This window comes from Phallusia mammillata, chromosome 8 (genome assembly GCF_965637545.1).
Source record: "Phallusia mammillata chromosome 8, kaPhaMamm4.hap1.1, whole genome shotgun sequence".
NCBI lineage: Eukaryota > Metazoa > Chordata > Ascidiacea > Phlebobranchia > Ascidiidae > Phallusia > Phallusia mammillata.
The window spans coordinates 10,295,251-10,310,700 of record NC_137259.1 but is presented as its reverse complement, the minus strand read 5'-3'; the positions used below and the strand labels follow the sequence as shown (position 1 = coordinate 10,310,700).

General features: G+C 36.1%; 1 protein-coding gene across 1 annotated transcript in view; it reads right to left on the bottom strand.

The window, feature by feature from the left end:
• Positions 1-2,023: 2,023 nt before the first annotated feature.
• LOC145205447 (uncharacterized) overlaps positions 2,024-15,450 on the bottom strand; it is a 47,348-nt gene continuing 33,921 nt past the window's right edge. The window contains exons 14-16 of the mRNA XM_080078173.1: positions 13,876-14,053; positions 5,548-5,720; positions 2,024-2,667 (exon numbers count right to left, since the gene is read on the bottom strand). Coding sequence (XP_079934299.1) covers positions 2,518-2,667; positions 5,548-5,720; positions 13,876-14,053 — 501 coding nt within the window. The 3' untranslated portion in view covers positions 2,024-2,517. The remainder of the gene's footprint in view (positions 2,668-5,547; positions 5,721-13,875; positions 14,054-15,450) is intronic.

Below are 15,450 nucleotides of genomic sequence, written 5' to 3'. Positions count from 1 at the left end.
TTAAATTATTGGTCCCTTTCCTGAAGGGTTTGTTGTCTTTTGACACATCATGTTTACATTCTTGCAAAAAGCAGTTCGTTCAAACTGTACAAATGCATGATATACTGCCATTCTGAAAAGTCAACAACCTCAATGTGCAGGCATATGTTGCAAAATTTATACTTATGTTATGTGTCATGTAAAGCAGGGGTCCGCAAATACTTTTTGGTGCGACCCTAAAAAATTGCTCTAAATTCTCACGACCCTAGCATTTTGTTAGCATGTAAGTTTGTGAAAAATACTAAGCAACTAAATATCAATATGAGGACTGCTATTATGCTATTGTTAGTAGCTATTTTCACATAAAACAGTAGGTAAAATGTATTTATTCTAACAAATGATAACGGTGGGCTCTGTGCTGAGAACACAGCAAATCAATTCGAGGTATAATTTGAGAGACAGCAAGCCGAAGATCATCCTCTACTTCCATTTTTTATCTGTTTGCTTTTATTATAGGCCTACCATACATCCTCTTTTTGGAGGACATGTCCTCCTTTTTAACCAAGTTGTCCTCCGAGGACAATAAAAAGTGCCTAAATGTCCTCCTTTTCAAGTTTTTTGATTTAGTAAATCAAAATGTGACAGCTATGCCTTTGAAAACAGCCAAAAATATATCTTAAGCTTATTTTGTTAGAAATACAAGTGGGTTTTACATACCACTATTGTGAAAATACTACCTTGGTTTAGTGTGATTTGTGATAAACGTTAAACTTCATCCAAACTGTTTGGTTTAATTTCCCTATTTTTGGAGGGAAGTATTTTTAAGGCTCTTTTTGCCAATGTGTCCTCCTTTTTGGTAATGGAAATATGGTAAGCCTATTTTATTATAAGATAGTGCAGAAAACGCATGACTGCTTGTGCAGGTGCACTTAACTTAGTGCATTGTTACATAGACTGTATGTAACAGTTACGTAGTCATATGTAACCTTTAAAGGTTGAAAAATGTCGAAGTTCATTAATACTGTTGATGCGATGCTTATATTCATGGGAAATTTTGAAATATTTCGTGACCCAGACTGGAAGGTCTCGGGACCCAAATTTGGGTCACGACCCACTATTTGCGGACCCCTGATGTAATCAATCCATAACATTTAATAATTATACATAGTGATAAAGTACAGGCATCTAAAGTTTTGCATTGGTTATTTTGACCCCAAGTGATTTTTGTTTGGTCTTGCTACTCTGCTGCGATGTATGGTAATTCGTATGTTTTCCAACAATGGCTGCCCCCAATTAGAGTTACCGCAGGTCAACATATGCATATTAAACACAGTAAGGACAACCTGTTATGGTTTTGCCACAGCTGATAAAACGTTTGGGTTCTTGGGCAGAAGTTTCAATGGTTTTAAAACAAACCTTGGGTATTATTATCCTGGCGCTGGCAAACCTATTTGGGAATGCAGAAAATATACTGTCATTACTTTAAACCTTAAACACAATTGTATTAAAAAAACATTGTTTTCTTTCTGCATAATGCGAACAGGTGTTCTTGGTGAAGAATTTTGGCTTCGGTGTCATCAACAATTTTTACACTTACGCGATATCATAGCTTGGAATGTGGGGGTAATAACTCAACCAATTAAGTGGATTATTAAAACAAATGAGAAGTAATTTATCCATTATAATTTTGACCTTTCAACACATAGATTTGTATATCTGATCCCAAAACCACTAAACTAAAAATAAATGCTAAATTTAGTAAAAAAATCCGAGAAGAATTGATTAAACAAGTTGGGCTCAAAGGCACAGCAGTCTATTTTATATCATAAAGGTTTGTGGTACACCTGACTTGTTTTCACAAGGTTGTGGCATATAGTTCAGCAGTGGCCACTTCTGTTTCCCTGAGCAAGATACTTTAGCAGCATTGCTTTAACCCAGTGACATCTGATAGGTTGAACTAAATTAAAAAATAATTGAGCACACTGCATTACATTGCCTGCACGGGAAAAAATAAAACAAACAAAAAACAAAGGGTCACTGCAAGTCATTGTGCATCAAAAAATGTAATATTAGGGGTTTGTGCAAAAAGAGGCAAGACTTTTTAAATTCTGCATGTGTGGGAGTCCATACTTTTGAAAGAAACGCGTCTTTGTCAAATGTCCAAGGTTCCTGTGCGATTTTCGTTTATAAATTCCATAACTTCTCCAAAACTTTTCAAGAAAAAAAAACAAATTTCCATAACCTTATTCAAAAACAAAAAAATCGAGCAATTCCCACAGTAAAACTAGTAAAGATGCTTTGGTATATGCAGCCAATTTACCATAACGAATATACAAACATTACTCAATTTGAAGTTCCTATCTCTATCTGGCATTTTCATGTTAAAACATGCGCCAAATTCCACACTTTTTCAAGGACTTTTGCAAAAGTTTGCCTTTTTCAAAACTTTTCCAGGCCTTAAAAATACAAATTTAAATTCCATAACTTTTCCAGGTTTTCCATGCCCGCGGGAACCCTGAATGTCGCCAGTCTTTGTTTTCATACCAAGAAAAAAAAGGGTTTGCCCTTTTCCATTTTAATATTAATTGATAGCCTTTCAGAAGTCATCCGAAAACATGCAGCCCTTGGAAGAATTTCACATGCCTGAATATCTATTCCTCTCATGTCATTAAATGTATGTCGATCAACCTAAAAAAAATTCAACACATATTAAATAGTGAAATGGTGGTTTTCGCTACATTCCCAAATTAGGCACATGTGGTTCTTTGTTAAAAAGATATTTAAAAATGCAGGACTAATACAACTTTTCCAAAAATGTAATAAACAAAAAAAACATGGCTAGGAATATCCTAGGGGTAGGCAATCCATTTAACAGAGGGCATACCATTTAATTTAAGCCGCAATTGACTAGCAGGAAACTGGAATCTATCACTACAAACCAAGTTTGTGTAACCAATTAAAATGAGCCTATTTTGCTACTTTTTATATTACTACCCTGCTATATAAGTGATTCTCAAACTTTTCCAACTCAATTACTTATGCACATACACAATTAGGCCACTGTTTTGTTACAGATACAGTATATTTTTAACAGATGTAGTAAACAGATTCAGCATAAAAACTAGAAGGGTGGCTTAGCACATATTGCCATTGCACATACACTGTGACCTATTTCTTAACATATATTTACATCCGACACTTATACACAACATTCTACACCTATAAATGGCACACACTACAAGATATGTAAATTTCATTCAATTCTGACATTGTTTACAAAATGGACCAATTTTGGGGGCTAGTGGGGTAAATGTTGGGGCGACATGGTTAAACATAACAAACAACAACCATAAATAGCACATTCTATAAGCTGTCCAAATTTTATCAAAATCGGACAATGTTTTAAAAATTCACCCTTTTTAGGGGGTTAGAGGGGTAAATATTGGGGTTACAGGATTAAACACAACAATTGACACCCATAAATGACAAATTCTGCAAGCTTTTCACATTTCACTAAATTCCGACACTGTTTAAAAAACTCACTCATTTTAGTGGGTCAGTGGGGTAACTGATGAGGTTTAACACCCAAAAGTATAAAAAATGAAACCACAATGACCCAATTCATGGAAGTCATGGAAAATTTTATCCAAATCGAACAGTCATGGAAAATTTTATCCAAATCGAACAATGTGTAAATTCTGACCACTAGAGGTGTTATCAGCAACATTCGTCAACGCTTCTGACGTCATAAGGCTGTTAATACCCCTCTGACTGGCATGTGCAAAAACGTCCACCAAGTAATGCACAAACACAAGTACCATATGTACTGGTGCCTTTAGTATACCATTACACCACAGGGATCTTTCGTTTGTGGTTACGCAGCAACATACAAAAACGTTTTACACTTTGGGGTCTAGTGGGCTTATCAAGTCAAACAAAGCAAATGGCACATCTGCATAAATATATCTACCATCTGTAAAAGTTTCATCCGAATTCACCAAAGATTTCATGCCAAAAGTGCATGGACGAGCTTCACCGGAGAAAAAAGAAAAAAAAACTGAGTGAAATCAAGATGCTTCAGGGAAGGGGACCATAAATACTAGCATAATGGAAAAAAAATGAGATTTTACAACTGAAAAATAACCAACGGTAAAAATGTCATTACCATAGGGTTTAAAACTTAGTGACGGAACAAAACTCAAAAAGCTCATGTTAGTATTAGAAACACTGGCGCCCACTTATGGGGAGGCGGGGAGGCGCCGCCTCCCCGGGTATCTGCGTCGCTTACTACGTCATAAACAAGTTTTGCGTTAACTTACAAAATGATGCGCATACGGTTTTGTTCTAACTGAAACTACTGCTCAGTCAACGACTGTCTAGTACGGCCTTTCTGAAAAAAAAAAAACGCATTTTGTTACGTCACAAACGTACGTACTTCAAGCGTTATATGTAGGGCCATTGGGTAAAACCATGTAAGTAGTGTTTACTAAAACTTAGTCAGCAACATCGACACAAATTCAACATAACACCGTTGAAAGCAAGGGTTAACAAGTTTACTTCACGGCGAGCTGTATAATAAGAAAATGACATTCGATGGCCACAAAGCTTGCAAGCCCTAACGCAGCGCCGTTCGATAACTATGGTCTACAAAGCGCCTTTACTAGACCATCAGTAACTACAATATTATCTAGAGTCAGATAGCGCTACTGTCGAAATTATTTGGCATAAATTATCTCCCCGACTGGCATTACTCAATTGACAAATAAAGGCAATTGTTTGCGCAAAATAACGAAAGCATTGTTGCCTATAGTCTTATCTGTGATGTAACAAACTGCCTTTAGATCATTGTTATGCGTCCTGTGAAGTGTAAAACTAGGTAAACTTAATCCCACGTGTTGTTGTGGGAATACTTTCGCAGCAAATTAATGTTCAACGTTTAACTCGTTTTTTTCCAAGATATATATCAATAAAAAATATCTTCGCAAGCCGTACTTTGGTGACTCCTGATTTATGATAATAAACTAAACTTAAAAGCTAAAAATGCGTTACATACAACTCATTGCTATAATAGACAACACGTTTTAAACGTACCAATCGACCTAGAAACGTAAACGATTTATGTGAACGATTCATATGGCTTATTTACACGCGTTTTCGCGTTGTTGCATAAAAATAAACATACTATAGTTCAGCTGAAATCAGCTGCTTATGTATGTTAAAAAGAGAAACACGCGGCAAAGAGTGTAATTTGCGACATTAGGTGACGGCCGGGGGGAAATATTTCTGTCTTTACCAAGTTATAAAATTCTGCCTCCCCGCCGATTTTGGCAAGTGGGCGCCTATGATTAGAAATGAGTTGATTGTTGTTTTTAGGGATTAACGATGCCCATTTCCTAAGCCAGGGGTCAGCAACCTTTCGCATACAGTGGACCTAAACCAAAATCAGTAAGTCAGACTGGATAATTTTGCTTGGTGAGCCAAAGGTTGCCAACCCTTGACTATCAATATTTTAAACAAAACAATGAACATTTCAGAGTCTACAAACAAAAACATGCATATTATTTGGACCTGCAGAAGGTAGATGAAGGGATTAATTTCCAGATAAGCACATTGTCCAGGTTGTATGTTCTTTCGAGATACAATCTTTTTGCCATTCTTGAAAATCGCTACTTCAATAGGAATAATGTTTTTTGCACTTGAGTACAAGACAACACTGCCATCATCTGTTTCCATACCTTCATCTACAAAGCCATGACAAGGTTAATATTCTGAATAAAACAAGAACAATCTGAAACATGTTTTAACATGTTACCTACTTTTCACACAATATTACACCTTTACAAAAGTCAAAATTATATTTTTATCTGGGCATCATCAGTGTTTTTAATGAAGACATATTTCATGCCTGTTGTGATTAGTTAAGCATGACATAGCAAGAATTCATCCATATCAAAAAACATGAAAGTGGTTTTATAAGGGGGTAAACTGAACCTGAACCTGAGAACTGGTTTGAGCGGCATAATTCATAAAACCTGAACCACAAGTTATGCTTTCCTCGAAACCTGAACCGGAGTGGAAACATATATTTTGTTTGGTGTTGAACAAGTACCAAACCAATATAAATGTAGCCTGTGTTACTTTTTGTAATTGAGATCACAAAATTTATTGATGTCAAGATTCTTTTAGAGTTTGACATAAAAAGTAGGATTACAATTGAACAATGTGGATTTTAATCAGGTTTAAAGAATGATTTTTATGTTTTTTTGTCCGATTTTTTTCCCTTTTTTGTCTTACGCCAGTTAAAGCATTTGGTCAAGAAAGACTGCTTTAAACTATTTTGCAGGCCTGTGGGTGAACTACTAGGTCATCTGGGTTAGATCAACATTTTATATATTGTGTACCCTATGTATTAATTTACTATACACACCATTACAATGTTTCCATGTCGCGAGTTTGGGCACTGTGACCATATTTGGAAGAGAAAAAGATGAAGCAGCAAAATTACTTGGCCCAAATCGAATTTTTTTGGGCCATCTAATTCAGGTGGTTTAACTCAATGCTTCCTTTACAAGACCATTCTCAGAATCAACAGAGTAATACTTATTATGGAAAATACTTCTGAAAGGTTGTGATGATATGAATTTTGCAAATTGTGATATGTACATCTTCTGTCTATTTTGCTTGTTCTGGTGCATCAACTATTGCTGACTACTTTATTGAAAAAAACTTTTTCAGAGGTTCAACTGTATTCGGTACATTGACTGTGTAATAAAATCACTAATGGTAGTTTAAAAATTGTAAAATTTTTGTATTGCAAAATGAAAACAGACAAGATAGAGTTACATTGTTAACACAACCATCTGCATAAACAGAATCATTAACTGGTTTTTGGTTGCCAAACCTAAAAGCAACAGTTAATTTAGTAAATACCTGTTAAATGTGAACCGACAACAGTTAGATTGTTGCCTTTGTTAAACAAGAAAAGAATGTGTAGAAGCACACACAAATGATCAAACACACTTAAAACACTAGAAGGGTGGCTTTCTGATATACTTCCATTTTATATATTCTATACGATATTTACCAATTTACTATACACATCATTTGATCTACACATATGATTGTTTTTGTAAACAAAAACTAATGGGTCCCCACACGCGTGTTTGTGCGGATTTACGGTAAACAAATGTTGCGGTGACTTTTAGATTTTTAAGGACAAATTTTTAGAAAGCATTAACCCAACAATAAACATTTTTTGTTCGTATTCTTTTTGCACTATTATTGTCATTTAATTACAAAAACATTAAAAAAGAACGAAACAAATACTTTAATTTAATCTCTTGCTTTGACCCAGATATTGTCGTCCAAGGTGTAAAGCTGTAACAGTTGTGTTACAGACACTTTAAATTAAAAAGCAATTTGCTACAAGTGTACACATAATAATTCGTTTTTCATTTAACTTTGTTTCGCAAAACCATTGACCTGTAGTAACCTCTCAGGGTGCAACGACTGTTTGACCTATTGACACCGTTTTCAATAGCACGCCGTCCTTACTGTTCAACAACACCGTTTAACCTAATTTATACATGCCTTGAGTGTTGATTCCTAAATTTATTGCCAAAAAAACGCTACGTTATGACGAAAGAAAGTTCTGAACTGTGTTAGTAATACCTACTAGTTGACCTTAAGTAACCCGTGGTCATGCGGCGGCCGACCTGACAACGAGCATTTAAAAAAAACATTTATCTTGCAAAAATGTCAAGTTTATTTTTTCAACTTTATTTTGATTAACAAGTTTTGCTTGACATATACGAAACCGAAGCACGCTTATTAGGTTTAAATCACGTCATAGGTGTGAAACCTTTGCCAAAACTGAAAAAATCTCGTAAAACGTCTGTCCGACGTCAAGCTGAGCCTTCCTGCTATCGTAAACCAGTGAGTTACTCTCTTGGGACTTCTGCCTACAGTGTCTTTCTTGACCAAACGAGCGTTAGACACATTTACGTTTCGGGGGCCTGTGGGTGAACCGCTGGGTAATTTGGGGTCAAACTTCTGGAGGATCAAGTTTGGATTAATAACTAACATATGTCCAAATTTGAATAAATCTGAAGCACTCTTTCTTTACCAAACGAACGTTACAAACCAGCGTTAAAAATTTTACGTTTCGGGGGCCTGTGGGTGAACCCTTGGGTCATTCAGGGTCAAACTTCAGGAGGATCAAATTTTGGTTAATAACTAACATCTGACAAAATTTAAACAAATTTGAAGCACTCTTTCTTGACCAAACGCATATAACAAACCATGTTTTAAAAATTTTGCATTTTGGGGGCCTGTGGGTGAACCGCTGGGTCAATCGGGGTCAAACTTCAGGAGGATCAAATTTAGATTAATAACTAACATCTGTGCAAATTTGAATAAATTTAAAGCACTCTTTCTTAACCAAACGCGTCTAACAAACCAGCGTTAGACAGAAAAAAGAAATACGGACAACAACAATATGTGTCCCCTTCTGGGAAGGGGACCAATAATTATTACTCTGTTAAAATAAGTCATTAAAAAGTTGATTGCTAACATAAAACTAGAATAGTGGTTTTCCTATATATTGCCAGTTTATATAAACTACATCATATTAACGATGAATCACATATACCATTTACTATATTTATAATGGATATATATTTGGCACCTACATTTCATTGGGTCCCTATCTTTTTCCTGGCACTTGATAACATAATTGTTTCTGCAAGCATAATCTAATGGGTCCCCACACATGTGCATATGCGATTTGGTAACAGTAATAATAGGGCACAATCATTGTTAAACTGGAATATGGTGACGATTTTTCACGGTTTCATTTCCGTCAGCGTTCATTGTCTCGCGGCATGTGAATGTTGTTAGATAAAGATATGACGCTGATCGCAGCAGGAGGGGCCTGTCGTTAACCACCATAAGACGCAAAACTGTGTGATACAACAATTGCATAACTAACGTTTTTAAATGATCTACAAACATATCTTAATTGCACAGTGCAAAAAGACTGCCTGATAGCACGTCCAGTTATGCGCAAGGCCGAGAAATTCGCTTTTCAGTGAGCAGGTTTGCGCTTTTCGCGCCCAATTGTTTTTTTTTCGACTGGAGTTGCGCGTTGTTTTCACGAGGTGGAAAATGGATGAGTCCAATTATTTAAACTTTTAACAAAGTTTCAATATTTTTTTTCCTTAATGGTCCTTTGTTTGTGGAATTATGATTTTTAATCCGCACATAGCATTCCCTGGCGCAGTTAAGTTTTTACATACCAACAATACGATTGTTTAGCTGGGCTTTTTATGTCCAAAACCTGTTCTGAAACAGTTTTTCAGTTTGAGAAGTCACGTTACACAGGTGTAACAAATTGTGCTGCGTTGTCGCTCTGCATTTCGAAACACGTATAAGTTGACCTACATTAACGTTTACAGCGCAATATAACTAACATCGTAACATCTTAATTCCAACCAGTGAGAAAATGGTCAAGTGACAACTGTGTTTATGCGTGAAGCAGAGGCATTTTTTCATGCGCCACTATCGTCAATCACTCCCATTGTGTCAGCTGTGCACTGAGCAAGCATAAATTTGACAAAAGACAGCATGTAAAAACATATTTGGGGCTGTAAGAGTAATTACTGAGCCGATTGCACTGATATTTTTAACAGCCAACAAGGAGCACCCTATCCACAGCTGTTTAATTTCAGCAGGTTAAGTCTTGTATTTCTGACCTCATTAACATGTGAACAAACAAACAAATATTTGGGGGTAAGGGGTGAAAATGGATATATACAACTTCAAGTTACAAAATACTTAAAAATACGCTGCAATGTACCAATCACAAAAGTATGAAACTCCAGAATCATCTGCTTTAGCAAGTATAGCCGCTTTAAAAATTTCACGTTTTGGGGGTCTGTGGGTGAACCGAGGGATCAAGTGGGGTCACAACTCACATGGACCATCTTTAGATCAATATCTATATTGTGTGTAAATTTGAAAAAGTTTGAACCATTCTTTCTTGACCAAAACGTGGGAACAAATCCTCGTTAGATGGAAAAAAAGAAAAAAAAATATAGTCAAAAACAATATGTGTCCCCTTCAGGGAAGGGGACCCATAATAAGCAAGTCTTACCACACACAGTTTATACTGGTCTTTGTTGGTTGCAGGTTGTTCTTACTTGTTCATCTTCAAAACTTCCTAATACATCAAACTAATTTCTTAGTATTAGACCAGTATCAACTTTTTTATCTGTAGAAGCTAATTTTTGTAACTTTTTTTCATATCTTACTTCACTCAAGTCAGCGTTAGGTGTACAAGTTAATTTGCAGCACAGTTGTGTACTTTTTGTTACATTCCAAGGCTAGTTTTTTCATGCTTCATTTTGGTCTTGAACCCCGCAAGGCAGGCAACAGATCGTTGTAACACGTTATGCTTTAATGCGTTGTCGACATGGAAACACGACCAATTATTGGTGCTAAATTTAAAACACGGACAAAAAGTTTTGGGCTGAGCCCAAACGCGACACGGAAACAGAGTACATATGATCTACAAACATGATTGTTTTTGCATGCCAAAAGAAATGGGTCCCACACACATGTTTATGCGAATTAGTCATGGTAAAAAGGTTTACAAAATCTTTTTTTTTGGAATGACAATTTCATACAAAGCATCAACCCAAACTTTTTTTATTCGCCCGAGCGACCGTTTAACAATCTTTTGACACGTTTTTTTGTAGAATGCAGTCCTTAGTGATTAACAAACGTTTTTCCCAATTTATATTTAACTTACATATTGGTTCTGGAGTATTTGTGTAAAAATTAAATAAGCTATGTTGTGACAAAAAATAAACATTCTCAACTGTGTTCTGCATTACCTACAAGTTCATTTTCAGTCGTCATAAGGTGGCCAATTTGTCAATGACTGTTTAATGACTTTTTATTGCATCTTTGGAAAACGTCTAGTTTTTTACCTTCATGTTAATTAACAACATTTGCCTAAAATCGAAGTATCATTTTAATTAGAGATATACCGATATGGTTTTTAAGGGCCGATACCGATAACCGATTATCGGTAGTCAAGAAGGCCGATAACCGATATTTTGTTTACATTTTAGGAAAAAAAATTAGTCTCAGGAACAATCAAATATCTCACTTAACCTTGGCTGTATGCCTTCAAGCACATGTTTATTGGACAATAACTAAAATGTTTTTTCAATGAAAACAAAAACGAATATGGTAACAGGTAACCCAAAGTCAGCAAAAGTGTCATTAATTAGTATTCCCAATTAAGAAAGGGTAAATTATGGTGCGAGAAGCACAATTGCTCAGCGTGCTGTCCTGTGGGACGGCTTTTTTTACTTTCATATATCTGAGAAACTAGAAACACTCCTGTCACTGACTATTTTCTATCAATGCTATCATCTAGGTTTAACCCAGTCAAAAACACCAAATAGCCTGTTGTTGCAATCTTGTGCACATTTACCCGCTGCAGCTTGCAGCCTATATTGCAACATGACATGCCCTGAAACGTAACAATGCTCACTATGCGTAATAGTTCAAACGAAAGGTCATTGTGCCTGAGTCACTGTTCCTAAATTTCTGGTGTACCACGTAGATTTTGCCATGACCATCACTCTCGCATTGTGCATGTTTTAAATTGTATTGTGCACTGGGGCAGAGGGATTAAGGCTAGTAATGCACACGAGCGTGTTACCCGGCAATGGCAAGGACAGCACAGAAATTATACCACTGGAGAAAAACAGTTATTTGCCGCGACAAGTTATTAATTTATTTTGCAACTAAAATTATGGCTAACTATTATATGCTAAACTTTAAAGCCCCTGATAAAAACAACCGCAATAGTATCAAAGTATAAAACTGGACCAAGTTCAAAATTAGGCTACCACAAGTTGTCATGTATCTCGAATATAGCAAGCGCCAAAACGCTTTCTGCCATAGGTGAAAGAATAGATGCTGTCCTAGCCCGCACCAGTAATTAAACCGAAGGACAACGCGAGCTTATATATACCGCTTATAGCGATGTTTCGCAATGGCGGTTCTTTTCGGTTTTTAGTTTGTTTTACATCGAGATTGCAACATTCCAATGCAATGCCGGAAATGGCTCCATCTAAACACAACAACTAACTTTCAGTTTGTTTCAAATAACTCTCGCAACATTCATATGCAATACTGAGATTGCACCATCTCGAGCATCATCTAGTTTTAAGTCATTGCGTCATGGAAATGTTCTGTTTACACAATATGTGGACGCTACAGGCCACACAATTTTGGTTTACATCCTTGGACCAAGCTCTGCTAATGAACTGTGTTCGCTTGAGCATGAACTTAACAATACTGCAGGACAGAGTAAGTAAAAAATAATGGTGTCGCATGTAATGATTGTGCGACAAAATGTTCAACAACTGCAAAGAAAGTTAGTCTTGTATCTTTTAATACATGCTGTACATAAAACAGAAAAATCAGATTTAATGTTAGGGGTCATTGTTAATGAGCACTAGGTCGCTTACCGTCGCGCATTACGCAAACGTAAATTTGTACAAAACAGACACGTGCTTCACTTTTGCGGTGAAACCAATTGGCGGCCAGACTGAGACGATCAGACGAAGGAACACGGCTGAGTCTACTAAACCCCCAACAATTATCAACTGATTAAAAAAAAGCCGATACCGATAATCGGCTTGGCTGATAATCGGTCTATCTCTAATTTTAATCACTTCTAAAATAAAAATAAAACCTTCACCAAAACGAAATACGCGTGCTAACTTATTAAAACCACATAGCACTGCGCTGATGTCTAATAATCACAAAGACTGCCTTGTAAAATGTCCGTCTGGGCGTCGATCTCCCGCTGCATAAAATCGTGGCAATTGTAAACCAGAATTACTTCCTTGGGCTTTCCAGTGTACACATATTATGGGCTGTAATGGTAACGATTCGGCTATTGAGCAAAAATTTTGAACACCAAATGGGTAACCCACTGCAAACATTTTTTAAAAATTTCAGCACATGTAATGGGCTTGCATTTCTGACTGGAAAAACTAAAACCGATTGTTTCGGGTAAAATGGGTAAACCCAATTAAAAGTTTGGAAATTATTTAGAATACCTTACATTGCTCCAACTAACATAGCATATAACTCAAACTTTAGAAGGATCAAACTTGGATCAAGAGCTAACATCTTTGTAAATTTGAAGCACTCTTTTCTTGACCAAGCGTGTTTAACAAACCAGCATTAGACAGAAACGAATACTTTGGGGTTTAAGGGATGAAAATGGGTAAATCCATTTTAAAGGTACAAAATTATCTAGAATACCTTACATTGCACCAAACAACAAATAATGAAACCCCCTAATCATGTACTTTAGTCAGTACAGCCGTTTTAAAAAAATTACGTTTTGGGGGCCTGTGGGTGAACCCTTGGGTGAGGGGTCAAACTTCAGGAGGATCAAGTATGGATAAATAACTAACATCTGTGTAAATTTGAATAAATTTGAAAAAAGCGTTAGACAGAAAAAAGAAATACAGACGGGGACCCATAATAAGCACCAGAGTTACACAGAAAAAAAAACATGTTGACAAAAATAATGTATCCTCTTCAGGAAAGGGGTCCCATAAAAATTTATACAACTAAAAATTTCAAGTAATAATTTGTTTGATAACCATACTACTATTGTGTGGTTAATGTTTGGTTCCCTAATGAAAGAGGATCTACAACCAGCAGTCTGTCACACAATTGTATTGGAAAGTGAAGTATAATGTCAATTTGGAAACAGTTACAATATTCTACAAGAAAAACACAAATCTACAAGATATTTGCACAAAACTTCCCCGCATTTTTCATACTTAGGCTACTCACGATAGTACATTTCTGGTGCTGAACCATCCCTCTCCACCATTTCCACCTCCCAAATATCCCCTGCTTCAACATGAAATGGGCCAGTAGTCCTTTGGATGCCATTTTCTCCCAATGGTGTATCAATTATAGCAATTTGAAAACCACCAGAAACAGAAATAGGTCCAACTGATGCTGGATACTGACAAAACACACAAGATTAGGATCAAAAATCCTTTTTTTGTAAAGAAACCAAGCACTTTGCTGTATGTTACAAAATTATGAGAAAACTTCTATTAATATAACAATCAATATACACTTTTTGCATCATATCAATATAAAATTAATAGATACATTTTTGCATCATAAGTAAACTGTCACTGTTTTTTTGACTCATTCAGCACTTATACACCACAGTTTGTAGTCCCCATGTAGGCTTGTGGTTAAAGTTCAGGCAAACTTTAAAAAACACATGTTAGGGCAATGGTAGAAAGATCCAAAGTACATTTTTACATGTGGCCACAAACATGACAGAGTTATATCTGACAATATGACACTTATACTAAAAAGCTATTTTTCTTATATATTTCCATTTTTTTATACATTACATCTAATAAATTTGCAAAATGAATGGTTTCCCAAATACATATGCAAACTAGAAGGGTGGCTTAGCACATTTTGTTGTTGCATTTACACTATAACCTTTTTTAAAACATTAACATATTTCCTATGCTTATTTTGTATTGGGTCCCATATTAGCCATTGTCTTTTATAACCTTAGTCGTTTCTGCAGGCAGAAACTCATGGGTCCCCACACATGCAAAGTTGAAAATAATGCATTTCAGAGATAACCATGAGAAGTCAGGTGTTGTAAGGTAAAACACAGTGATCGGCACTGGTCTTAAATAATAATACTATGAAGAGTACAAACTATATAAATTTAGATTCACCCCAGATATTGTGCATCCTATTTAACATTCTTTTTCAAAGAAAAGAAGGAGTAAATAGTGGCATAATGGGGTAAAACAAAAAATGGACACCTATGAATAGCAAATTCAAGCTGTCCAATTTTCATTTAATTTGAACATTGTTAAAAGGGTCACCCATTTTAGGGATTAGTTGGTTAAGTTGGGGTGCTACAGGGCAAAACATAACATTTGAGGGCTTAGTATGCTCAAGAAACTTTGCAAATTTCATATAATTAGGACGTTTTTTTAAAGTTCATTTATTTTAGGGGGCTAGTTTGGAATTGTTGGGGCTACAAGGTGAAACACATCGACCGAAACCTACTAAATAGCAAAGTCCACGTGCTACCTAAATTTTAGCCAATCCCGACATGTTTTACTAAACTCACCCATTTTAGGGGGCTAGTGGGGGTAACTAATGGGGTCCGACACACAAACTAAAAAAATTCAACGACTCATTCAATAGTACTGCAAAATTTCAGCCCAATCTGCCAATGTTTAAAATTTCTACCACTAGAGGTGTTTTGAACAACAACCAACAATGTTTCTGACGTCATAGGGCCATCATAGGGCAACAACCCCCTAACTGCCATGGCGCAAAAACGTCCACCAAGCAACCCACAAAGTCACAAAC